This window comes from Tamandua tetradactyla, chromosome 6, assembly GCF_023851605.1.
Source record: "Tamandua tetradactyla isolate mTamTet1 chromosome 6, mTamTet1.pri, whole genome shotgun sequence".
NCBI lineage: Eukaryota > Metazoa > Chordata > Mammalia > Pilosa > Myrmecophagidae > Tamandua > Tamandua tetradactyla.
Window position 1 is genome coordinate 144,022,868 of NC_135332.1, and position 27,863 is coordinate 144,050,730.

The 27,863-nt window shown below is 39.4% G+C and overlaps 1 protein-coding gene across 6 annotated transcripts in view; it reads left to right on the forward strand.

The window, feature by feature from the left end:
• VPS13B (vacuolar protein sorting 13 homolog B) overlaps nt 1-27,863 on the forward strand; it is a 1,000,970-nt gene that overhangs the window by 958,216 nt on the left and 14,891 nt on the right. For all 6 annotated transcript variants that reach the window (XM_077167321.1, XM_077167322.1, XM_077167317.1 and 3 more), the window contains 6 exons: nt 1,768-1,895; nt 2,082-2,281; nt 15,914-16,032; nt 19,727-20,532; nt 24,815-24,991; nt 26,830-27,000. In XM_077167321.1, coding sequence (XP_077023436.1) covers nt 1,768-1,895; nt 2,082-2,281; nt 15,914-16,032; nt 19,727-20,532; nt 24,815-24,991; nt 26,830-27,000 — 1,601 coding nt within the window. The remainder of the gene's footprint in view (nt 1-1,767; nt 1,896-2,081; nt 2,282-15,913; nt 16,033-19,726; nt 20,533-24,814; nt 24,992-26,829; nt 27,001-27,863) is intronic.

A 27,863-nucleotide genomic window follows, 5' to 3' on the forward strand; every position in this document is an offset into this window, starting at 1 on the left:
TACTTTATTCTCATGATTATGAATTTATGGGCTTTCTTTAAGATTTAGCCATCTTACCTTTTTGATATATACAGAGATTTTTAGTAGTAATATTTTAAAAGATAGCTTAATTCATAGTAAGGTGCTGTTCCTCACACACATCCCTCCTTTTACAACATTAACCATGGTTTCACAGACATTTTTCATCCCTAACGTTGTGGAGAAGTGATTATCTTTATATTCTGGTTGGAGATGGTAAGTGTAAAAAGTTTAAGAGTCATTTTTGAAAGTGATGTGAGACTGTGAAAAACTGGAAAGCCAAATTTGAAACGAAATTTCATTTGAAAGTTAAGCTTAAAATTCTACGAATTCTAAAACAGGATTTATTAGTATAATTTGATCTACCTAGGAGGTATTAAGATAGATATCAGTGGAGGATGTGAGGATATATCAGTGGTAGAATTCTTGCCTGCCGTGTGGGAGACCGGGTTCGATTCCCAGCCCGTGCACTTCCCCCAAAACAAACAAAAAACCAACCAAACAAAAGTTCAACAAAGGTGCTGCAATAACAGGACACTCACGTGGGAGAAAAAAAAAAGCGATAGATATTAGTTTGAAAGTACCATACTCTAATGCTGGCACCCAGCTTTCTTGGCTTTCAAATATAAATTCTCTGAGGTTTCCCTGCTTTTTCCAAATTAGGCTAGGGAAAGAACTTGGTTGTTAATCCAAGGGCTGCACTCTGAAAGTGAATTCATTTCCTGCTACCTCATCTCCTTTCTCTCCTCCTCGCAAATCCAGCAGTGCACCTTTGATGTTATTAATCTGGTTTCCCCAAATGTTAATAGAAAATTCACTTTGACATTCCAGACAAACACGATTTTGGGGGGGAAGACTCAGACTTGCTCACAGTGACTGGTGATTTGTGAAATTCTTTAGTGCATTATTGACCCACCTTTAAATAGTATAAACTAAAGGCCACAAGTATCTGATTTCTTTGATTAATTTTGGCAGTCAGTCTATGTAATTTTAGAATGCAGAGAATTTTTTTTGCCAGCTTTGATACAAAATATTGTTTGGTAATCTGTAACTCTTAATTGCAATTTTCTCTCTATTGTAGAGGGCAGTCTAGGCCAATACAGCAAGTTTTAAAACTCCAAATAATACTGCTTTATTCCATTAGTCAAAATGAAGATCCTAAAAGTATGATGATCTTGTGAAACTTGACAACAAATATTATAAGCCTTATAGTTCTTTAGAATTGAAAATGAAAAGGCACTCAAATTCGCAAACTCTGTTGTCGTCCTTCCAAAAGCAGGTCAGCTCTTTCTTTGCAGTTTTGAGGAAGAAGGTCCCCATATGAAGAGTCTAAGGAATATATATATATATATTCTTTTCTTTCTAGGTATATATATATACCTGGAAGGGGAAAGAAAAGCTAAGAGGGTAAGGTAGCATAAGATTAACTGTAGTTTCTCTCTGGGTGTGTAGAATTATTATTTTTTTTGTTTTAAATAGTTTTTCACTTTTTTTTTTTTTACTACTTTAAGATGTATATGTGCTTAACAATTATTATCAGAAAAATCAGTAAACCTACCATTAGTTTTTGACAGTTAATAGATGAGGGGATGGCCTGCTTTCCCTGGAGAATATTTTGTCTGAGTTCTAAAAGAGAAGGTGTTCTAGAAAGAATTCTGAATATGGCAAATCCAAATAAACATGTATAAGGAAAGAAAGCATTCATTTTTTTCTAAACCACTTCTGTCATTTGATTTGATTCCACTCTAGGGCTATAGTGCTGACATATCAAGAACATTTTGGAGTGACTTATTTAACTCTCTCAGAAGACCCTAGTCCTCGAATAATTTTCCACAACAGATGTCCAGTAACAATACTTATAAAGGAAAATATTAAAGGTATATTTTATAACATAAAATTTAAAGAATTCAAAACCTATATTTTCTCTTTAGTAGTTACCTGTGAATGTCTAAATGAAAGTGTTTACCATTCCTTCTTCAGAAGTTTCTCTCACCATTGTTTAATACCCCTCGTGTCTTTGCCTTTGGTACCTGTCTACATTTGCCTTTCTTCTTCAATTTCAGATGTTCCAAAGTTTGAAGTTTATTGCAGAAAAATTCCTTCTGAATGTTCAGTTCATCATGAGCTGTATCATCAGATTTCCAGTTATCCAGACTGCAAAACCAAAGACTTACTTCCTAGCCTTCTTTTGAGAGTAGAACTGGTAGATGAAATACCAACTGAATGGAGTGATGCCATTGACATCAACAGTCAGGGTACCCAGGTGAGTGAATCACATGTGTTCCTGCCAAGGCCCAAAGAAAAATTCTCTTTTCTAAGGTTTTATTGGTTGTTTATTGTTAAACATGTTTTTCCAAGTGCTAAATTTCTTGTCTCTATGTGAGAGCACTTGTGTATCCATTTTTAAATACTCATTAGCTTGTAAATTCTCAAAGATAAATATGTATCTCCAAAATGTACTATACAACTGTTTACTAGAGAAGAGCATTTGGTAAAAGCTAGCCCATCTAGGAACTAATCCAAGGTCAAAATGAAATTAAATTGGTAGATTCCTTTATATAGAAGATAGTCCAACCATCCAGATTTTAGAACAATCATAATGTCAACCCTAGATTAATTCCCTTGAAGTTTACTAATTTTAAAATAAGCGTATTTATCATAGTATTAAAAACTTGAATGGATAAAATGCCCTGATTTCTTTCTATTTTATTCTGGATGCTGGTAGTTTTATCTGTGTGAAAATGGTACATGTATCTAGTATTTCCTTCATGTTGTACTTTTTTTATAGTTCTTTCACATGTTATCAGTTCATTTGAGCTTCACAACAAGCTTTCAAGTAGATCCTATTGTAGTAGTTACAAAACACATTAAATTTATAAATATACTTACAGTAATAATAATGGTTATCATTTCTAAATCATTATATGCCAGGCATTGTGCTAGGCACTCTACTTTCTTTCTTATTTAACCTTTATAAAAAGTGAAAACTGAGACTTCCAGAAGTAACTTGAGTCAGTATACTTATATACCACTTCCTTAGCTGGAATTCCCTAACTCCCCTAGTCCTCCTGGCACATTTCTTCTCATCTCTCAAGATTTAGTAAAAGTCTTTGTGAAGCCTACCTGCCCCACTGTACTCTGTACATGCTCATATAACATTTCATTGCATTTATTTCTTTAAATTATTTTCTACCAAATCAATTCTTATTCCTGGGAATAAGAAACCTGCCTTATTCATTCTGACTGTGGCAGAGTGCCTGTCAACACAGTAAGAACTTAATAAATATAAAATGAATAAATGAATGACTGAATGAGAGGATAAAGTTACCCAGAGAGATCATGAAAAGAAGGAAAAGAAGGTCCTGGGTATATCCTTGGGAAACTCCAATATGTAAGCATAGGGCAGCATAAAGAGAAGGAATGAGCAGAGCGGTAGGAGGGGAACCTGGGCAGAGGAGAAACCTGAAAACCCCCGAAGGAGACAGTTTATGGAGTATAAAATGATGGTAGGAGGTCAAGCAAGGTAGCAATTGGATATCACAAGCATGGAGGAAAGGATCAAGAGAAAATTGTTCTTTCAAGGAGCTTTATCACGTGTCATCAGTGGGGTGGAAGCTCTTTGTATACTGTAGGAAGGGAACCAGTCAAGGAAAAGTGGAAAATATGAGAAAGAAGAGGAGGTTCCCCAAAGAGACAATTTCAAAGCATAGATAAAGTAATTAGACTTGAACAGAAGGGCCACCTCCTCATTTCTGACAGTGAAAAAAAGAGGTGAGGACAGGTACAAGTGTAGATAGAGATGTTTGAAGTGATGGAGCCAGGAAAATGAGTGAATTGATACTTGATCGCCTTAAGTTTATTTGTGAAGAGTGGAATGAATAAACTGCTAAAAGAGCGAAGAAAAGGGTCAGGACCCTGGGGAGAGCAGTAGCTGTGGAGACAGGCAAAGGATCTAGCTCAGAGACAGGTGAAAGAACGGCTCAGCAGCTCAGAGGGCCAAGTTCACCTTGGAGACCTGCATTTGTCATAGCACCAAGCTACAGAGGACTGTCATTTCCATCAGCAGTGCTCATTTGATGCACATTGAAAATCTTCTAGATCTCTGTAGACATTCCCAGTCTCATTAATTTATAAAATAAATATTGTAAGCTGCTCAAGGGTCCCTGAACTCCCTACATCAGTTTAAAAATTTTTTTAAATCTTGGTTATACACGTCAAGGGAATTTTTAACAATAGGCATCTGCCTGCCCAAACCTATTTCTCGGGACTCCCATTCGCTCTAATTTCCTCAAACCTTTGTACTCAAAGCTGAGAGGAGGTATTCTTTCCAGTATCCTTATCACCCATGGTCTGAGAACCCAGCAGAGTCTCATGTTCCCATTAATCTTTTAGGAGCTGCATGCCATATGTCCTGCAGATCGTGGTTTACTTCCTACTCTTGAAAAAGATTTGTTTCAGACCCTCACGGAACTCTCCTCAGTAATACACCAGGGCTTATAAATCATTAGGGAGTAAAGGGAGCTGTGTCCTCTGATGAAAGGAAGCAGCCCTTATGTAGGAGTAAGTTTGTCTTCCAGAAGCCTTCCCTTAGCCCTTGATCTTGGGGGACAGGATGAGAATTTCAAAGCTCACCTAAACAAGCAGAATGAAAACACCATAAAACCTCCATCGTGCTATAAGGGAGAAAATTCCTTCGGCTTTTGTCAGTCATAGATATGCTCCCTTCTCAGTTTTGCAAATAGGATAGTGTCATGTACAATTTTAAAATGTAATATATGAGGAAATATGTGGAAAATAATTTCATAATCACATAAAGAAGTATTCTTTGGACCAGTAGTTATCAGGAATACCTGATAGCATGGAGACACAAATTCTGGCTGTGATGTGGTGTGGGTTCTCTGGTGTTATGTTCCCGGCTCACACCTAGTTAGAAGACAACTCCTGATCATTTAGCCAGAGGCCCTGGCATAGCAGCTGGCATTCTTGTCCACAATTTGACAGTAGGTGGTAGCCATATTTTAGGGGAAGAAATCTTTAGATTCCCAACAAACTAAGTCATAAAAAATAAGTTTACAATGCTAATTCTAAGCCATAATTTTGATCCTATCAGGGAAATAGTTTTAAATCCTATAACAATATATGGGATTTCAATTTCTGATAGTGAGAAACCTTATTTTTGTCAGTTTGGCAACATTATTTTGAAAAATTCAAAACACAAATGGTGCAAAGAAAATACAGTAGTTATCATTTAACTCACAAAAACATTGTGAAGCATGTGTCATTCTTTCAATCAACAAATATTTATTGAGTCTCTAATGTGTGCAATACATTATACTTACCACTGTGACTCTCTAAAAATAATGTGAACAAAAATACCCTCAAGGAGATTTCATATAGAGGAGACAGATAATAAGCAAATTATGGATATAGTTGTATTCTTATAAACTCTGATAAGAGCTAGGAAGGTACATTTTGCTGTAAGAGTATGTTGGCCAACTAAATGAAGTCATTTAGTTGATGGAATTGACTAGGTCAAAGAGTGTGTTTCAAACTTGCTGCTCTTTCAGCCTAGAAAAATCTCCTACCTTTTTGTCTGTATCATGCCTAAACATCCTTGAAGGCAAAGACTTAAGGTCTGTTTGAAGCTCCTATTCTTGGAGAAGGAGCATGATCCTTTCGGGGAACTAAAGGTCAGTATGGCTATTGGCCAGACATGGGAAAAGCTGATAGAGGATGAGGTTATGGAGGCAATTAAAGGCCAGACCTGGCAAGACCTTATTGAGCTGTCAAGGATTTTGGTTTTTATCTTAAGAGCAGTGAGAAGCCACTGAATTGTTGATGAAAAGCAATTTTTAACCATTGAAATAGCAAAGAAGAATCTGAACCCCCAAAAGTGGATTGAAACATCCCTTTGCAGATGAATTATTTTCTAAAATGATCCTGTAAAATCTCATGATCTTTAACTCTTAGTAGAAGTGTTTAGTGGGGTCAGCACCACTGTTGTTTCTTCCCAGATTGTGAGAGAACTTCCTTTTCGTGTAGCACTGTATCATTTACAAAATGCTTTCACATCTACAGTCTTTATTCTTTCATTCATTTATTCAATAAACTTTTATTGAGAACCTATCAAGTACCAAACCCTTTGTCCTAAATAAGGAATAATTCCTGCTTTCAAGGAATTGATAACTAATTGCATAAAATATAGTAGGTCCTAAGACAAAGCCTTTGGTCACTGCAGAATTTCTCTTGAGGTAGTCAGGGCAATAATTTTTATGTTCATTTTACTGATAAGAGGATGGACGTTTAAATAGCGATCAGCTCGGTTTTTAAATAAGAAAGATCAGAGGGATTTGCTTGCATCTGGCGTCGTCCTGTTTTTGGTGTAAACCAAGCTGAGGTCACTGAACCATTCATTACCTGTCTATCTTAGGAGTTCTGTCATGGTTACAAATATTGCTACTGAAAGTTCAGAAAACTACTGATTAGAAGAGGAATTTCTCCTTTTACATAGTGTAGTAATCTCTTCCATGACATCTAGCCTCAGAAGACTTCTTGTATCATAGTCATGGCTTGTTCCAACTGTGGTTATGAGGAAGTTTCTTCTTTTATCATGTTGAAAACTGTCCACCTGTAGCATCCACTCATTTATCTTTGCTTTGCCCTCTTGGGCATCACAGATTATTTACTTCCCTTTCATTATGGCAAAACTACAATTATTTGAAGATAGCTTCAGCATCTTGTCTAAGTGTTATTTTATCCAGGCCAAACATTTCTGGTTCCTTGAATCACTCCTTCAGTAAATGTGATTTCCAGACCCATCATCACAGTTAACCTTGCTGAGCACACTCATATGCTATGTTCCCTCCTAAATATCTGGCAGCCAGAATTACACGTAGTGTTCCAAATGTGGTCTAGCCAGCTATTACCTTCCTTCCATTAATAAAGTCAAAGATTGAGTTAGCTTTTCATTAATGAGTTCACATTGTTTGGTATTATTGAAATTGTGGTCAGCCACATACTGTAGGTGTATGTCACACAACTTGCTGCACAGTTGACCTTTTGATCCTAATGACAAGACTTTACATTTATCCCCAATGAATTAACTCTTATTGTTATTGGCCGAATTCATTTTGTTGAAATCACTTTTTTATTATTGCAATTCTGTCATCTAACATATTAAGTATCCCTGTTAGCTTTTTGCCACCTATAGATGTCATAAGTATCCATTCTACATATTCATCCAAGTTATTAATAAATATGTTGAACAGGAGAAGTTCAAGATCTACATGCTGTAGTGAATCATCTGGTATTTCCCTAATGCTTGGGTTCAGTTAGCTACCAACACATCAAACTGTACAGTCTAGACCACTTTTCTAAAATAAGAAAATGCATCTAAAAGCACTTTTTAAATCATCATGTATTAGATATTTCTTATCTTGTCTATAAGAATATCATGGGACACTTCATCAAGTATCTAGATGAACCAGGACTCAAATGTGTAATCAGTCCATTTGGTTCAGATCACACACAGGCAACCCTGAGCACTGATGCCTAAAGCAGCGTGTAATAATTTTCTGGGCCATCACTAGCCTCTATCCAGGAATTTTTATATGCAAAAAAGTCCAAGTGGGTAACTGAACTCTGCTTACTTCACTCACCTCCCACAACCCCAGGATCAGGGCTAGAACAAGTTGTTAGTTGTTCGTACTAACTTACAACTGCTTCCAAAGATACTTGAGAGTAGGGATTTCCCTAAAATGTTTTCCAATAAACATTCAAAAGAAATGATTACATCCAGAATATCTGCTATTTCCTTTTCATCCCTATCCAACTTTTTCTATCTTAATCATCTTAGAAGTTCATCTCTCTTCTTCTCCTCTCTGGGAGATATAATCCATCATATGACTTTTTAACTTTAGCTACCATCTATTGCCCAGTCACTTCCAGATATCTATCTCTGGCCACTACATCCCTCCCAAGGTCCAAATTTGTGTTTCTAGCTACCCACCAGACATCTCTGCCTGAATGACCTGTAAGCATCTCAAGTTCAACGTGTTTAAAACCGAAATAATCCTTTTCTATTCTCCAAACCAGCTTCTCCTGAATTCTCTGCTTCAATGAATGTTATCACCATTGCCTCAACATTAAAACCTCCAATAAAATTGTTATAAAATTGTATTGAATGCCTTTTTTTTTTTATGTCAGGCACTCTAAAAATACTATCATTAGTCCCTATTACATCCCTGAAAGGTAGATACTACCTAAAGCTCAGAGAGGTTAACTTGCATATGAAATTGGGTCTAGGGTCCAAACTCAGGACTCTCTGGCTTCCATATCTCTCTTCTTCCTGCCACATCGCAGTGCTATCCTTTCTCTCCCCCCTCCACCCCCCCATCCAATAAATCACCAGGTTCTGTCTCTGAATACTAACTTTGTCTCTGCCACCAAGGCCTAGTTCAGGACTTTGTTCATCATCTCTCTCCCAGGTTTTAGCAATATCCTTTTCAAATTTCTCTCTGTTGCCACCCTCTCCAAAAGTTGTCTCCACGGCTACCACCAAAGCCATTGCTAAAACAGAGTCCAGCTTGGAGAAGGTTATCCAGTCCACCAGACCACTTAAAACAGACAACTACTTGAGATGAGTAGGTTATACCTTGTTCCCTTGCTCTGTGGAATAGGTTCATTCCCTTAGCCTTTGTGGAAATCTCTTCCCTTTAAAGGCTAAGTCTTTAATTCTTCCATGTTATGGTTTTCCTTCTTTAGATGTTCTTTTAGAAGTCACTTGGTCTGACGGTATACATAGTAAATTTTAAATTTATTCCTTCCCAAAGATAGATGATGAAATTTTGTATGAAAAGTGACTTTCAGCTGAAACTCAGCAGAACAAAGAAAATCCCTAATTAGAATACCTTCAGATCAATTTAAACATGTCAATTCCCAACACAACTTAATATCTTCAACTTAAAGATTCAAAAGCAGGAGAGAGATTTTTTTTTTTCATTGTGAAATATATATACAAAAAAAGCAATAAATTCCCAAGTACATTTTAACAAGTAGTTATAGAACAGATTTAAAGTTTGGTATGGGTTACAGTTCTAAAAGTTTTCATTTTTTCTTTTAGCTGCTTCAAGACACTGGAGACCAATAGAAATATCAATATAATAATTCAGCAGTCATACTCATTTGTTGAATCCTATCTTCTCTGTTATACTCCACCTTCTCTTTAAATAGCATATACGCATAAAAGCAATAAATTTCAATACATAAAAGCTATAAATTTCAAAGTACATCACACAACAATTAGTTGTAGAACAGATTTCAGAGTTTGGTATGGGTTACAATTCCACAATTTTAGGTGTTTATTTCTAGTTGCTCTGAGGTACTGGAGGCTAAAAGGAATATCAGTATAATGATTCAGCACTCATACTCATTTGCTAAACTATATATAATAACTCCACCATCACCTTTGATCTTTCTCCCTTTCTTGACAAGTATTTGGGCTATGGCTATTCTAACTTTTTCATGTTGGAAGGGGCTGCCGATAATATGGAATAGGGGAATGAAACTAGTTGATGTTCTGGAAGGGTTGGCCCCTCTGCATTTCAGGACTTATCTGGTCCAGGGACCCATCTGGAGGTTGTAGGTTTTTAGAAAGGTACCCTAGTGCATGGAACCTTTGTAGAATCTTATATAATGCCCTAGGTAGTTTTTAGGATTGGCAGGAATGGTTTTGGTTGGAATTTGACAAGTTATGATAGGTAACGATGTCTAACTGAAGTATACATGAGTGATCTCCAGTGTAGCCTCTTGACTCTGTTTGAACTCTCTCGGTCACTGATACCTTATTTGTTACACTTCAGAGAATTATCATTTTTTAGAGTAAAGGGTAGAATTCCTCTAAGGGAATCTTTAACAAAATGAGTGGGCAATTTTTATTGTGGAATGGTAACTAGGATACACCAGGAATGAGAAAAAAAAAAAAAAACGGTTAAACTGTCTCACATTTTAAAGCAAGTAAAATTTTGAGGTGGTGACAAAATGAGGTAGATTGAAGAACTGAAGAAGGGGAAGGAGGGGACGCAAAAGATGCACCATGATGGAAATTGGGGCCCAGCTGAAGGAGGAATCAGTGAGAATTAGGAGAGAGGACAGTTTAAGGACTTTTAATAACAATAACGCCTATGATTTAAGTTTAATTTAGCTGCAGTGCTGTGATGCTTTATAACTCCTTCCTGATTATGCCTGGATCTTAACATATAGTCTAAGGAGGGGGTGGGGGCTGCAGGGGCAGGGCAGGGGTAGGGAGCAAAAAAGAGAAAGAAAGGAAGATTTTCAGGAATGCTTTCCATTATTGTCTCTGTTTTCTTGTGACTTAGTAAAATTAAATTGGTATAAATTTTTAATATTCATTGGACATAAACATAATAAACCTTTAAATAAAGACAACAGGATACACAGAAGAGCACAAATTATATTAAAGTGCTTCTTATTTGTAATTGTAGTAAAAGATAATGTACTAAATAGAAGGCAGTACCTAGGCCTGGGGTGGTTCTTATAAGATGAAAGATAAAGTGTTATTGATCAAAATGCTCTAATAGAAATACAAAAGGCAAAAACAAAGTCTCCCCAAAATATATTTTGAGGTTAGAGCAGCAAGTGTCTAATCATATGTCACCTACAGTCTTCTGCACACACCCCACAACTACCAATGTGAAGTGAAGATAGTAAAAAATAACTAAGTGGCAGTATTGATCAGGATTGGCTTGGTTATTCTGCTTTGACAAACTACTAAAAAGTTGTTTCTCATCTTCAATCATTTAATTCATTCTTTTTCCCACACACAGAACCTCTTCCCCAAGGTTCTAACCAGTCACCACATCCCACTTGGAATCTAATATTTCTGGGTGATGATCAGTAGGTTCAGATGTAACTCTGTTTGGTCTGGAGATCTGTGGACTTAAATGTCCCTCCTCCCTCCATCTGAGCTATTAAACAAGACTGGATAACAGTAAAAAACCCTCCTTCTTAGAAAGGGGGAAAAAATGAGAGGCATAACAGCAGCCTCCTATTCATAGCAACTCTGAAATTTTTCTGGGCACTTATTAACAGTGGGTGTGATACCCATTGTTAACCTAGGCTGAGTAGTAATATACCTTTGTATTCAGAAGCTTTCTACATTTTATTTCTTTTGCTATTTGGCATTTAAAAGCATTTGCCATTTCCAACTTTGCAAGGCCCTGAAATTCTACAATCTCTGTACTCTCATTTTTGTTTGCAAACTGGCCAGTTCTTTCTTGAGCTCATCTCTTCTTCATAGTACATTGCCAGAGACAGCCAACAGCAGCCAACATACATTGCTGTTTTATTTTCAAACCTCATCTTTTAGAGCTACAGATTTATTGGGTCCATGATCTATTTCCCAAATAATCTCGGGCAGTAGTTTTACTAAATGTTTTGCCACTTCATGACACAGATCCCCATCTTTTCAACTTTTGATAGTTTCTGCTGCCTGACCATGAAGCCAGGGCCTCATATTTTAGGTTACTGATAGAACTCTACCTCTGTTACTCAATTCTGTTAGTTAGTATTGACTAGGTTTGCTGCTTATCATAATCCTAGAGTATATTTCTTGTTCATGCTACATGGCCAGTTTTTGTTATCAGGTGGCTCTGTTCTACATTGTTATTCAAAGACCCAAGTAGATGGAAGCCCCACAATTTCGTATCTGCACCATCATGACAAAGCTTAGTCATCTAAAAAAAAAAGTGATTTACCACTTCTGATGATTCTGATGGTTGGTTTGGTGACTTTTCTGCAGGGTTAGCTTGGGATCACTCATATAGGTGTGTTCAGCTGGAGAGTTGGCTGAGGGATGGGTTCAGCTGGGAATTCTGGGTATCTCTGTCATCATGTGTTATTTCATCCTCAAGGAGGCTGGACCACGCTTACTCACACTGTGGCAAGAGGGCAAACCTCAAATAAGCTTTGTCAAGCGTCCTCTTGCTTCAGGTTTGCTGATGCCCCATTAGCTAAAGAAAGTCATACAGCCAGTATGGAAGGGACTACACAAGGGCATGTGAGCTGGGGTATGTAGTTCATTGAGGGACATGAGTGTAAATCTAGCACAACTAAAGCGGGGCTCAGCAAACTTTTTCTTTAAGTTCTAGACAGTAAATATTTTAAGCTTTACAAGCCATACAGTCTGTGTCAAAACTATTCAACTCTGCCTTGAGACAGAGATAATACATAAGCAAATGAGCATAGCTATGTTCCAAAAAAACTTTGTTTACAAAAACAGGCCATGGACTGGATTTGGCTCACCACTGATCCAGAACAAAAAGTCTTTTTTTAGTTGCCACACCAGAGGAAGAAGGCTGGCTCTTTTATACTTTGGCTCAGAAGTAGCACATGTCAATTCTACCTTTAACCCATTGGTCCAAACTAGTCACATGGTTGTATCTATCCACAAGGGGGTGGGGTACAATCCTGCCCTGCGCCTGGAAGAAGAGAACTAGAAATGGATAGAGACTAGAAGTCTCTACCACAGGAGCCAAATTTAGATGATGTCCATTTAGATGATGAGCTCTTACCCTTATTGAGTTCCAGGCGCTGATTATAATTACTGAACAAAATGGACACTAAACTGATGATCTCATGAAGTTTACATGGAGACCATGCTGGTTAATGCACTCAAAGAGAGAAGCATTTTATATACCTCTGCTCTGGAATTGTTAGTCAGGATAAGTCTATCTGTCTTTTTTTCACCAGCTAGGCTGTGAACTTGAGAGTGTAACTGTTCTAGTCTGCTAGCTGCCGGAATGCAATATACCAGAAACGGAATGGCTTTTAAAGAGGGAAACTTAATAAGTTGCTACTTTACAGTTCTAAGGCCGAGACATTGTCCCAGTTAAAACAAGTCTATAGAAATGTCCAATCTAAGGCATCCAAGGAAAGATACCTTGTTTCAAGAAGGCCGATGAAGTTCAGGGTTTCTCTCTCAAGTGGAAGGGCACATGGCAAATACAGTCAGGGTTCCTCTCTCACCGGGAAGAACACATGGCGAACACAGTGTCGTCTGCTAGCTTTCTCTCCTGGCTTCTTGTTTCATGAAGCTCCCCGAGAGGCATTTTCCTTCTTCATCTCCAAAGGTTGCTGGCTGGTGGACTCTGCTTCTTGTGGCCATGTTGTTCTGCTCTGCTGTCTCTGTATCTCTCTTATTCTCAGAAATGTTTTCTCTTTTATAGGACTCTAGAAACTTATCAAGACCCACCCAAACTGGTGGAGACATGTCATCACCTAAACCAGTTTAACAACCACTCTTGATTAAATCACATCTCCAGGGAGATGATCTGATTTCAGTTTCAAACATACAGTATTAAATAGGGATTATTCTGCCTTTACGAAAAGGGATTTTGATTAAAACATGGTTTTTCTAGGGTCCATACATCCTTTCAAACCAGCAAGTAATCATATCTTTTCCCTGCCTAATACCTTAACTGAATCTTTAAGGTACCCTTTTAGTGTTTTTTAAATAGTTACCTGAATGACTGAATGATCAAACCATCAGAACAAAACGAGGATTTATTTTAAACTTTTGGGGAACCTGGATTTAAGTTCCTAATTTCTCTGGCATTTAGATGCCAAATTCCCTTATCCCTAAATCTGCCACTATACAGAAAGTCTGTAGTTGAGAGGAGCCTCTTTCTCTGTGTGTGGAAAGAGACAAGTAGGCTCCAAGAATTCAAGTCTGTGTTGCTTGCAGGGGAACTGGTGAGTGAAAGGGACACCCAACAAAATTTATCTCCCAAGTCCAGATTTTTGGGCCAGAAGTAGTACCTTAAAGATTTAGATTAATTTGCTTGCTGTCAAAAATCCCTTGGACAGTTAGCAGAAACCATCAGTTTGCCTTACCTTTAGTATCTCAGAGATTATAAGTATCCTCATTTCATGGTGCCTAAAGATGATTTCGAGAACGTGCAGTACATAAATATTTCCCTATTCTGATCCCAGGGTCTCCTTCTCTCCTTAGAGGGGAGGAGAGAGTGCTAAAAACTGGAGTATGCACTAAAGTTACAGATAGTCATTGAGAAAAGGGAATATAGAAAGGAGCATAGTGCCTTAAAAAGCTTTATGCCTAATGACTAATTCCATATCTATCAGCTTAGTGAAAAAGCAGTGTGACTCACTTTACATGTCCTCCAAAGAGATAATTTTTATATCTCTTTGAATGTTTTTCAAAAAAACATTCAAATGAATGTTTTTCAAAAAATAACCTATTTTGTTTTAGGTTGCTGAGTTGACTAAAATCCAAATATTATCATATTCAAGTTTAATTCATAGCATTGGAACAAATAGGGCAAATTCAGGATGCAAAGTCTTTTGAAACAAATACATTTGCAGAACTGTCCGTTTGAGAAACATGTCCATGGAAAACACAAATAGAGCAAATTGACTCGACCGCTATTTCAAGAAGTTTACAATGTAGGAATTGATTCAGATATATATAAACAGGTAACTATAACAAACAATAAAATTTGTGCTCAAATAGATACATGGTTCAAGTGCTTTTTGAATGTAGGAGTAGGTATTAAGCTGAGGAAGATAATAAGGAAATTAGGGAATTAGCATCATGGAATAAGATGTCCTTTGAGCTTTGTGTGCAGAGATACTTGGCGAAAGGACTTGTATGGGGAAAGGGTATTCTAGGCATAGGGAGTGGTAAGTGGCAGACAAAGGCATGAGCTAAAGCAGTGACCCTAGAATAAAAAAGAAGGTATCAGTGGAAGAATAGGGGCAGAGCTGGAGGATTGGTGACCACCAGGTTGCAGGAGACGAGCAGGGGGAGAAGGGAGAGATGACATCCAGGTTCCCTGGATGTGAAAGGAGTTCCATGACCTTGAAGTTGTTTCCAAATTTGTGACTCTATATATACTCTCTCTGGTACCTCTTTGTTTGATTAAAATTAAAATAGAATGCATTTACTACTTGTCAAGCAAACGCCTAACTTAATCCAGGAATTTTCAGTCTTTGTTCTTTTATTTGTTGTCCTAACAATAGCTGAAGGTCCAGATCTGGACTGCATTGATACTGCAAATCATCAGAATCGACTTTCCCTGAGGAGGTTTTGCCCCTACCCTCCAGTAATCCTGGCTATGAGCGTGATGTTCTTATAGTTGTTTTTTAGATAGTTCTGTTTTCAAATATTTATCCATTTAAGTAACGTTGGTATTTTACACTGAAAGAACATCTGTTCTCCTGGCCTAGCACCTGGCTTCCAGGGAGAGAACTTTTTTTTAGGTCTTAGTCCACCTTCTCATGGTAGTAAAATTAATTTTGACTCCCAGCAAATTAATTTATCTAACATTCTTGCTGCAAGTTACTTGAAGATCTTTGGGGCACGGGGAAGGTGGAGGGTTTATGAAGTGTTTTGCTGGTAGGTTTTTGGTTATATTTTTGTGTCTCTGGCACAGAAGAATACCCCTGTGATAGTAAGTCAGCACTCAGGAGTCTGAAACTTTTTGCACATTGCTTTTCAAGTCCTGACTTTTAGGGCTTTTTTCCATTAAGATTCTGATGCACCATAAAGCTGGCCCCATGGCTGGGCTCCAGCCCATATAGTTTTTGCCAATTCCAAAGAAGCAGATAATGAAGATACTCATGCCCTGTCATCCATCATTTTTTTATTTCAATGAGCCTTACAGCTGGATATTGAAAAATCTGGATTTGATCTTTTGGGTTTTTTTCATTTAAGTCAACTGACTAGCCTGTTCATATGGATTCAAAGAAGTATAACCAGGAAGTGTTTGTGGTATTGAATCAGAACTTGAGACATTTGAAGGCAGACATTTCAATAGTATTTCTTATTTCTTCTAAATCAGGCATTGAATTTTTGCAGGTTTTGTTCCTAACTGGTTTTGGCTATGTATATGTGGACATTGTTCATCAGTGCGGCACAGTTTTCATAACTTTGGCCCCAGAAGGAAAAGCAGAACCTATTTTGGTCAACACCAACAGGTAGGTTTAATTATTTTCCCAATAGCCATATACAAAGCTTTCCTGTTATGAAGTTGTATGCCTAATATTTAGCATTTTTTTGTCACCCATCTAAAACTTTTGGTTAATAATTGTGTAATCCACAAGTAAGAATAGGGTTATTAGCGTTAAATCATCACGACGAGAGAAAGCAGCATAGCATCTTTTTTGGAGTACTTCTTCCAGGTCTCTGTGGTAGCTTCAGCAAACTGATCTATAAACTAAAGCATGCGTCTCTATTATAGCATTATTATCAACAGGAAATGCAAGTCAGTACATCTATATCTATGTGACAACTTCAAATTCCAATTAAATACACTTCTTAGAGGCACGTTTTTCCCCCTTCAACCTGAGTGTTGCCATCAGGTTTTAAAAACATGAACCAGGCAAAGAGTTAATATCCTTCATTTAAAAGAGCTCACATAATTTAACAGGAGTAATATAAAGATATCCCCTCCTTCCAAAAAGAAATAAGGGCAAAAGGCATGAACAGAAAATTCTAGGAAGAGGAAATAAAAGTAATCAAATAAACAAAATTTACATAAGATACTATACACTTATCAAATTAACAATGATGTTCCATCATATACAGTCCTGGTGAAAGTAGAAATTAGGGCCATTTTCTGAACAGTCCATTTGCTATATATATATATTAAAATGGTTAAACCTGTTTTAAGAGTATATGCTAAGGAAATCACTGTAGAAGTGGGCAAAAATATATGCAGAGAGGTGATTATCACATTATTAATTATAATGGCAAAATATTCAGAGTACAAATGCCTATCTGTAGGAGAATGTATAAATAAATGGTGTATCCACCAAAAAAAGGTCTTACCAAGTTTTTAATGGATAGAAAATACATATGATATAATCATACAACCAAAAATAAAGCAGAATATAAAATTAAATATTTATGATCCCAATTATGTTTCACATATATGTATATACACACACATATACAGAAAGCATTCCTAGGGAAAAAAAACTAAAGGGAAAAGAAACAGTCACATTGTTAGTAGGCATGGAATTATAAGTGATTGTGTAATGATCTTCTGTATTTTGACTTTCTACAATAAATATTTATTTTATAATCAAAAGTAAATTAAGATTAGAATAAAATGATAATACCAGCCTTCAAATATTTGTTTAAACCCTTTTTAAAAACAATTCTGTGCTTTATATGTGGTAAGAACTCATAATTTAGACCTTGCTAATTTGAATTTGTAATATTTAGAAGAGGCTGTATATAAAGTTTTATTTGCTAACTTACTAATAGCATCAACAAAATTGGAGACTAAATTTTAAATCATATAGCACAAAAGTTCAAGCCCACACAACAATTTCAGAAAGGGTTATCAGTAGGACATTAGTTAACCACAACAGCACCAACCCATATATTCTGTGGTAGAAATAGGAAAGGTACAAGTATGTATTTATTTGTACTTCCTTAACTCATCTATTCAAGAAATATTTTTTGAGCACTTATTGGGTGCCAGGTATAAGTTTAGGCATGGAGATACATCAGTGAATAAAAAGACCAAAATCCCTGCCCTTGAGAAGATTGCATTCTCACAGGCGCAGGGGAAAGGCTAGACAATAAACATAGTAAAAAAGTTAATTATATGGTACAGTAGAAAGCAGTGTTCTACAGGGATAAAAATAGAGCCTGCTAAAATTGACTGCAGTGTCAGGGCCTGGTGACAGTGAGAGTGCAATTTTAAATAAATTGGTATAGGAAAGCCTCACCAAGAAATTGAATTTTGAGCAAACTGCTTGAAGGTGGCGAGGGTGTTAGTAATATGATTATCTGAGGGAAGAGCTTTCTGGACAGCGGGCACAGTCAGTCCAAAGGGTTGGTGTATTTGAGGAGGTGGCAAGAGACCAGTGCAGGACAAGCAGAATAAGTGAAGGTGAAAGTAGTGAAAGTAGGTGAGGTCTGAGAAATAAGGGCTGGAAGAAGGAAGATGAATTGTGTATGGCTTCAGAGGCCATTGTAAGGGTTTGTTTTTATCCTGAGTAAAATGGGAAAGCCATTGGAGCGTTGAAGTTATATGAACTGTCTTAAATTTTTAGAAGATCATTTGACTGCTTTGTTGAAGTAAACTGTAGAGAAGCAAGGAGGAAGCAGGAAGGCTAGTTAGGAGATTATTACAGTTATTTAGACTAGCAATACTGGTAGGTCAGACTATAGTGGTATCCATGGAAGTAGTAAGAAGATCCTGGATATATTTTCAATGTAAAGTCAGTGGCATTTCCTGACACACTGGATGAGGGTTGAGGCATTGGGATGGCTGAAAAAATTTTGATCTGAACAACTGGAAGGATGTGGTTTCCAGTAACTGACATGGGAAAGACTGTATATATGGGTTTAGAGGGCAAGATGAAGAATTTGGCATGATAAGTTTAGGTGTCTTTTAGACATCTAAGTGAGTATGTGGACAAGTGTGGAGTTCAGGAGAGTGGTCTGGGCTAAATAGGTAAATTTGGAAATCATCAACATATAAGCAATGAGACTGGATGAGATCCCCCAAGGGAGTAAGCAGAGATAAGGAAGAGAAGAAGACCAGGAGCTGAGCCTTTAACACCTTTACTTTAAGAGGTCTGGGAGAAAAGCAGGGATCACTTCACTTCAGATAGGTATCTGAGGATATGGGACCAGAGCAGTGGAAGGATGGAAATGTGGTATTCTGGAAGACAGGTAAAGAAAGTGTCTTCCGGAGGGAGGGAATCGCCAACAATGTCAAATGCCACTTACAGGTAGATCAAGGGGAAAACTGAAAATCCATCATTTGATTTAGCCACATCAAGGAGCCAACATAAGCTTTATGGTGACCTTGGGAAGAGTTGTTTGGGTAGACAGGTTGGGGGAGCAGGGTGCAAAAGCCTGTTTGTAGAAGCTTGCAAATAAAAGGAGAGAAATATGAGTCAATATGTATAGAAAATGCTTTGGAGTTTTTATGTTAAGGGGATCAAAGAAATGAGTGATAGCTAGAGGATTTAAGAGAGGTTTTTTTGGGTTTTTTTTTTTTTTTAATGCTAGAAGAAATAACATCCTGTTTATAAGCTGCTAGTAATGATCCAGGAAAGAAGAAAAAAGTTATGTAGGAGAGGGGGAACTGCTGGCGTGATGCCCTTTGGGAGATGAGAGCAGAGTGATTTAGTGCATAGTAGAGGGATTCCCTGATACAGGAGCACAGGCAGTTCAGCTCCAGAAGTGATGGTGAGAGCCGAGCACTCTGGTTTAGATGCCAATAGACAGGCAGTTGTGGGAGTTCACGGTGAGTGTTCCTCTGCTTGTTTCACTTTTTCACTTTAAGAAGTCTTGGTTATTTTATTTATGTCTTTCTGCCTTGTGATCATCAGGATAGAGACTTAGTACACAAAAACTAGAGGGATTTTGAAGTAAAAATCTGGTGTCGATAAGGGAAGCACATACAGAAACATGGCAAGAACTTGTAATAGTCCCGTTGGGAACATTTCCCAATCCTGCTGGAGTGTGACTGGCTCTGTCCAGACACGATGTATTGAAAGTTGATTTCTTACTTTGTTTCTTATGAAAATCTGATGTCCCATCAGGAGGGTATTTGATAAGGCACTATCATTATTAAAAAAAAAAGAGAGAGAGAGAGAAGGAAAAGCAGAGGGGAGAATAATGTTCTTTTCCTTTCTCCTCTAGAACTCTGGAGAAGATTGTTACATTTAAAATGTTCATCACTCAATTGAGCCTGGCAGTATTTGATGACCTCACCCACCACAAAGCATCATCTGAGCTTCTGAGACTCACCCTAGACAATGTTTTTCTCCAGATGGCCCCAAGGGCTTGCCACCTCCCTGGGGAGGAGACCTCTGTGGCACTCTTCCAGCTTTACTGCGTGGAGGTCTACTGTGGGGACCTACAGCTGGACAACCAACTTTACAACAAATCCAGTTTCCATTTTGCTGTCTTGGTCTGCCAGGGAGAAAAAACAGAACCTACTCAGTGTTCCAGAATGCACAATCTCCTTGTATCCAGCAAAGAATTGGAAGAATACAAGGAAAAATGCTTTATCAAACTTTGTATCACCCTAACTGACAGCAAAGGCTTCATATTTGATATTAATGAGTTCAGTTTTGAATTGAAGCCTGCCAGGTTATATGTGGAAGATACTTTTGTCTACTACATCAAAACATTGTTTGATACCTACCTTCCTCCCAGCAAGCTGGGTGGTCACTCCATGATACTCTCTGGTGATGAACAGGTGTTGCCCTTGCAGGTCAGACAGCATGCCAGGGCCTTGGTGAATCCTGTGAAGTTGCGGAAACTCGTGATACAACCAGTGAATCTCCTCGTCAGCATCCATGCCTCCCTCAAGCTGTACATAGCATCCGACCACACTCCTCTCTCCTTCTCGGTGTTTGAGAGAGGACCCATCTTTACCACCGCCCGGCAGCTCATCCATGCCCTGGCCATGCACTATGCCGCTGGGGCACTTTTCAGAGCAGGTGAGGAGGCCAAACTGAGAGTTTGTGGTCTGACCCTAACTGGGATGAGCTCAAGCCTAGGCAAAGATGAAATGCTTACCTCCTTCAAGACACTAGGGGAGCAGTGCAGGGTGAAGTAAAGGGCATGGACTTTGCAGTTCTGTCTGAAGAACTGGATTTAAATCTGGGTGCTGCCACTGCTAGCTGGAAGGCTTTGGCAAGTTATTAAACCTCTCAGAGTTTCAGTTTCCTCCTCTATAAAATGGTCTTGGGGATTTCAGGAGAATTAGATGAAAGTATGTAAAGCACCCTGCATTTTGCTTGGCATTTAAAAAGCACTCAGGCAATAGTAGTTGTTATATTAGATATATTAGGATTTTAATTCGATTTAGCAAACACTTTTTTAGCACCTTCCAAATCCAAGGCCAGCATCCGGAAATCTAGCCCAGCCTTCAGTACCTGGGCCTAAAAGAAATCACGAATTTCTAGGGTTGTCAGTTTTCTTCACTGCAGTCCGTGAATGACTGTAGCTGAAAAACTCAAAGGACTTTGTAAGCTAGTGAGATGCAGTAGAGAGCCCTCTGCTTGCCCAGTGCTGCACTGCCTATCTAGACAGACTGCAGAGAGGACTTTTGGCTATCTCAACCTCACCACAGACCTGACCCCAAAAAGAAAGACTAGCCCTGGCTCCTTGCACCCTCTGGTGCTGGGCAGGTGGCCTCTTGCAGGCTGGGGGCCAGTGTTCTCAGGGACTCCACCAGAGAAAGCAAGGTTTCTCTTTTCAGTCTGGCAAAAAAAGTTTGCAGGGGGTAATTTGAATTTGAGTACAAAGGGGAGTTTGGGGAGCACTGTGAGCTAAAAGTTGGGTGTCTGTGTGGTCTTAGAATACAGTAATCAGCATCAAAGCACACATTCCTGACCAAGTTCACTCTAAAGCCCTTTTGGTTTGATAATCTGGTTCCTCATGTTCCCAAGAATTTAAGCAAAGAACACCACCCAGAATTGGCCTTATCAGCCCTTTCCAGTAAAGAACATGGAAATGTTACTTTGTGAAAGTAACAGAGAGCACCTTTGCTAATCTCTTTGTAACATTGTACTCTGTGGATACATTCCCACAAAAGATTGATGTTGTGGCGGGAAGGGGCCCATGTTATTGCCATATTGTTAGGATTCCATGTTATTGCCATATTGTTAGGATTCCGTTTTCTCTCTAAATGAAAATTCTTAGATCTAATATGTCTATCCAGAACTGTTAAACTGCAAACAGCAAGATCAGGGAAAGGGCCATGCCAGACCTGTTGTTTTGAGAGCTTGCACAACACTGAAGAAAACATTTCCCTCTTGCTAAGAAATCATTTAAAAATAAGCAGTTAACCTTTCAAATTTAATAGATGGGTATATTTATAAGCAACTCCAGAAACTTACCCTTTCAGGCAGCTTTTGCTTTTAACATGAGGAGTAGGAATGTGGCTTGCTGAGCTCTGATCTGAGTCCTAAGCCTCCTATCAGGCCACCACGTTAAGTGCCAAAGGGTGGGAGCACGCTCTGTGCAGCGAGCTGGCCAAGGCGCTCCAGCTTAGGGCACCAAGGAACCGTGTCCCTGCAGCCTGTGTGCTAAAAATGATGTCTCTTTGTTTGGTTTTATGTTTTTAATGAGCTTTCACAAGAACATTCTGTTTGGATTTTTTGTAATCTACCCTAAAAATCCCCTAAACTGCTGTCCCAACTCTATTATATACTGAAACAAGAAATTCTAACATAAAGGGCCAAGTTTTTAGAGCTGTTGAAACTTCTGTCACTAAAACCCTCTGACAAGAACACCTGGAGGAAAGCAGTGATTTGAAAGAATGGGAAATGGGGAGATGGCAGGAGGTTACCATAGCCCCGTGGCAGAAAAGTCTTAACAGGAAGGCTGACGAAAGGAGAATACCAGCTTGGGAGCAAACTTTGCCATCACATCTCACATGGGTCAGGATTTCCCCCCTGGACTTGATCAGGAGGTTCCTGGCTATAACAGTCAAAAATACTCTGACCTCATTTCCAGGGAAGTTTGTGGAGTCACCTTCTTGAAGAGGTTTTAAAAATAAACAAGGATTAGAAATGAATGACTAACCCTATTTGAAGGAAGGAGTATTGTCTTTATAATTTCCTGAGGTCCTGCTCTGCCCCCAGGTCTGAATTTGAAAGCCAGACTTCCTTTTCAACCAAATTCCCAAATGAGTTAGCAAAAGGTATATTGGCTTTTGGAGGAAGATAATTAAAGAATAAATGCCCTTGGATACTTTCTGCCCTTTTCTGGTCAGCTCAGATGCTATGACAGAAGGGACTCTGGTTCACGCACAGCCCTTCTGTCAGGCAGTGGCTTTGGGCATCTGTGGCAGTAAGTGGTCTAAATTCAGGAGATCCCAACCCTACCCTTCAGGTGGCCTTTAAGAGCTGGGAAGCGCCCCCAGCAGCTGGGTGAGAGCAGGTGGTCAGGCTGGGTGATTTCTACCTAGTCTATCCCCACTGCATGACCAGAATGGGCCCAGCATAGAGAGCTTTCCCTGTGGGTAACAGCTGCTCTTCTTTCTTGATCTATATTTGGAATCTTTGGTGAGAAGGAGGATTAGGCTGTTTCCCGACCAACCTGCCTCCAAGTAGGACCTTATAACAAACCATTCTATCTAAAGAGAATGTGCTCTGTTTCTTTACCTCCAGAGAGGCAGCTCCAAGGAAATATATGCCACAGCCTCCCACAGAAATCCTGCCTACTCTTTGCAGTCTGGGGTCACAGAAAGAGGTGGGCAGGCTATGGAATCAGGTAAATCTGGGTTCAAAACCAGCCTACACCTCTAAACATCTGAGAGGTTGTGAGCAATTGGATTAATTTCGAGCCTCAGTTTCTTCTTTTTCTGCCTAACTGTGAGGCTCCAGAGACAGGGTAACACCCTGTCAGGTTCACCTGTTTTCCTTATTCCACAAAGGAGCTCAGCAAACCTGTGTTTTCAACTAACCTGTGTTTAAGAAATATAATACTTTTCTTGCATAGTCACTGTGAGAATTAATTGAATTGAATGTCCAATACCTGTAAGGTTTTCCCATTTATAATCATCTTCTGGGAATTATTCCCTTCTTTGAACTAATCCCTAATGTTATCAGTCTAATGTTGTAGAGAAGGAAGATGAGCACAAAATGTAAGACTGCTTTCTATCTGGGCTAGGATCTTTGGGATCCTTGCCTCGCTCTTCCACCCACACCTTCTAGATTCTCTTGGATCAGTGACTCGACTAACAATCTCTGTCACCTATCTTTTTTCAAAGAACCTGCTGGCAGGCAAGGAAACATCCCCACAGTGGTTCTGTCCCTGTGACCTTCCTGGTAGAAGCCTCTCAGCCCAGCACAGGTTGGAGCTGCCTTTCCAGAATTCTCCCCTCACTGGCCGTTGGCCCTTAGCTCTTGCCTGCACCTCCAGCTCTTGGCCAAGAGCCCCAAATTCTCACCCTGGGAGGAAGGGGAAGGGGAACCTCTGCGGGGCTCCACACCACAGCCGTGTTCCCACGAGGCTGCAGGCGCAGCAGTCAAGCACTGAGCAGGCCAACTCCTGGCAAGCTTGAGCTTAAAATAGGAAACCAGATCCAAAGCTACTCTCTTGGGATCTTTTGCAGGGAACACTCCCCTCTTGCTAACCTAATCAGTATGTCCATGTCACTGATGTTTACACAACTGAAGCTCGGGTTGAAGGGGAGACATTTGTCTGGCTCTAGCTCTGCTCTAAAGGGAAGCAGTCAGCTTGGTAGGATAGGGGAGGATTAAAAATAACTCCTCTATCCTTGTCAGAAGTTTGCATCCCCTTTGCAACACCCCAGTTAGCATCTGACCTCCTCCCTCTGTCCAGGCATCTTCTCCTCATCCCGGTGCCCCTGATTCACCCACTGCCCCATGTAGGTTATAAAGATAACTTCTTCACAGCAGGCAAACCCTGAAGATCAGGAAGCCTCCTTTCCTGGGGCTGGTAGGGGCATATATCCCCCTGCACATGGACCTCTTTTAGCAGGAATACGGGAGGCTCGGGCAAGGAAGTCATATTAAAGCTATTTGTGAGGCTGCCAAAAGGATCACTTTGATTTATAAAGTATGAACGTTTGCCATTTATGAATTCACAGTGAATGAGTTATTTCCCATATTTTGCTCCAAAGAAGCTTATTACATTCTCAATTCTAGTGTGAAAAATGAATTGCAGGGAAAACGGGTCACTTTTTCACAAATGTTGAAAGTGCTGTATTTAAGGTTTCAGTAACCCGTTCCCTTTGGTCCATTACAGGATGGGTGGTTGGATCTTTGGAAATCCTTGGCAGCCCGGCGAGCTTGGTGAGAAGCATAGGCAATGGGGTCGCTGACTTCTTTAGGCTTCCGTACGAGGGGCTGACCCGAGGCCCAGGAGCCTTTGTGAGTGGCGTTTCCAGAGGGACAACATCGTTTGTAAAGCACATTTCCAAAGGTACCTATTTTGGTTCCTTGTAATAATGCCTTGTTTCCATTCCTTTCCTGTTTTATTTTTATTTTTAAAGAATGTGTTAATGTTTTAAGTGCATTCACATTGCCTCTAGCTTTGTTTGGCATGTTAACTTGCAGTGAAATGTTGGATTTGTAACAAAGCTCACATATAAAGTCTTATGTTTTAAACAGATCACTACTTGCCTGTAGTGTGTGAAATGTTTCAGAAACTTCAGAATTTTAAACTTTCCGCTGGGAAAACAAGGATTGGCGCAACTGTTATTCCACGTGATAAATACAGAAATATTAAAGTGTTCAGGACTTCTGCTAAGCATCAGAAATCCTACACTGTATTGCCTCATCATTTTTTTAAAATGTAGATACAGTTGTCATAATTTTTCGAAGTATATGGATACATTTTGACATGGAAGCAGATTTGGAGGCAAAACAGCCAGCTTTTCTCTAGTGCGCCTCATCAACAGTGCCATCTCGTGGCTCAGGGTGACAGGCGCAGAGGCCAAACCACTCAGGGCTGCAGCCAGAGACCCAGGCTTCCCCAGAGGAGCAGCCGTGCCCGTGTCTGCTTGATGTTATTTCGGTCAGGTTGGCAGTGACTTGTGAACTAACCAGGGCCATCTGAGTCCCCTTTTCTTCTTAGCAGGAGGCCAGGAAAATAGGGCAAAGGGATTTCCCCCCAGAAAGACCTTTTACTGTAGACATTGCTGCAAGTCCTTTCTGAGTGGACATCTTCAAAAAGCCTCAAAAGAATACTCAAGCTTGAAATATGAGAATCCACGATCCGTAAAGGTGGGGTCTGTGGTGGGGGCTTGGCAAGAGAACAGCAAGAGCAGTAAAAACAAATTCCATGAGCAATGCAAAGGACCACTCCCCTCAGCTCCCAAATCGTCTGGGGAGGCCTGTGAGCTGAGCTGCGGGGACTCACACAGATGAGTCACGGGTAGATTTCTCAGCACTCTTGACACTTGAATCTTTGTGGTTCTGTTGTTTTTATTTTAAAAGAAGACAACCAACACCTGCTAATTTTAACATAACTCTGCAGGAACTTTAGCATACTGATTTACTGAATGTTTTTTTTACACTTGTTCTCTCCTCTTAGCAAACTATGTTTGATTTGTGGGTGTTGTGTGTATGTCCATGTATGAGTATGTGTTGTTTTTCTTCTTTTTAGATAGTGGTTAAGATACAATGGTAAAGATGACATCTTCCATTTCTTCTTGAAATTAGATGTCCAGTAATAGATGAGCTAGTTCCTTAGCTTCAAGATGTGTCCATGGATGACTTTCCGTTTTGCTCATTAAGATATGTGCAGACTTTCCAGGCAGAATTGTGATGTTTCTGAGCAACATCTTGAAATAGCCTTTCTTAGGAAAACTAGACAGAATCATAGCTTCTAAGTGATTTATTCCCTTTTACTCCTCACCTTTTTCAATTAAGATCCTGTATATAGAAATTGCACATTTTCTCTGTGACACAGAGAAATATTTCCTCAGAATGAACACACTGTTTATGTCTCTCTTTGTTATGACTGCAGTAATGAGGAGGGAAAAGTTTTATTCCTAAAGTGGAATCTATCATTATAGATAAAATTATAATCTATAAAAAAAATTCAGCAGCATAACCTTAACCTTTAAGATCAGAACAGGCAAATTTTAACCTTCAAAACTGGGCTTCAGTGAGAACTTCAAAACTGGTTTGACCAAGCCTTGACAATTAAGTGATAGAGCATGATAGTTTCCTGTGAGATGCTAGGCAGTTTTCTGGTGACAAAGTTTCTTGTCTTACACTTTTGAATAGTGCCATCCCATGTTCTCGTGCCCTCAGGTACCCTCACGTCGATCACCAACCTGGCCACGAGCCTGGCCCGGAACATGGATCGGCTGTCGCTGGATGAGGAGCACTACACCCGGCAGGAGGAGTGGCGGCGGCAGCTCCCAGAGAGCCTGGGTGAAGGGCTCCGCCAGGGCCTGTCCCGACTAGGCATCAGTCTACTAGGTAAGCGACGGCCGGGACACATGGGCTCCTGGGGCTTTCGGGCAGCCTGAGAGGCCGGATCTCTCGGGACTTGTCTTCAGGTTTTCCCAGGTGATCCTTTCTGCACACAAAGCTGAGGCTCAAAGAAAAGATACTTATTTTGGTTCCTACAGCCAGTCAGTGAGGCCCTGGAAACAGGGCTCCATTTCCCAGAGCCATTCTGTGGCTCTGCAAGGGGCCGTCCCAGGAGCTGCAGGTCCGAGGCTCACCCACACAAACTCATGTGCTCGGCTTTCCTTTGCTTTTAGTATGAAATGTATCTCTGGCCTCAGTATGGTTCTCCACAGGAAATAATAATTCCCTAAGAGGACCCCCAGCATAGTGGTGTCTACGCAAGGGCAGCAGTAAACATGGCTGTTTGCTTTTTAAAGTAACAGACAAACCTTGTGATGCACTTGTTCCTTGGCTTTCTTCACTACCACAGGTATTGCAGATGCTCTCATTGGAGAAGTACTTGAGCAGTGTGCAAATGGCATATAAACTTCAGTGAAAAGCCTACTTTTTCCTTCTCTTATTTTTTAAAGAGTGCCGGATCAGCCTGACTTAGAGGAATTTATTGTTTGTCAAGCAGCCAGATAGTATATTTAGAGGTGAAGACTGCTATGGATATTTTGAAATATTACAAATCTTTGAAAATTTTGCTTTGGAAAGAATCTAAAACAGGAGGTTTCAGAGCTGAAATTTTGCAGAGCAGGATTTTCAAGGATATTTCTTGTTTATTTGTTTTCAAAGCAATTTAAAACTGTATTGCTTGGCAACAAGCGTTCTGGGCATCTGAAGGAGTGTGCATCTCGCAGAGATCAAAGCGACCAAAAGCAGCGCAG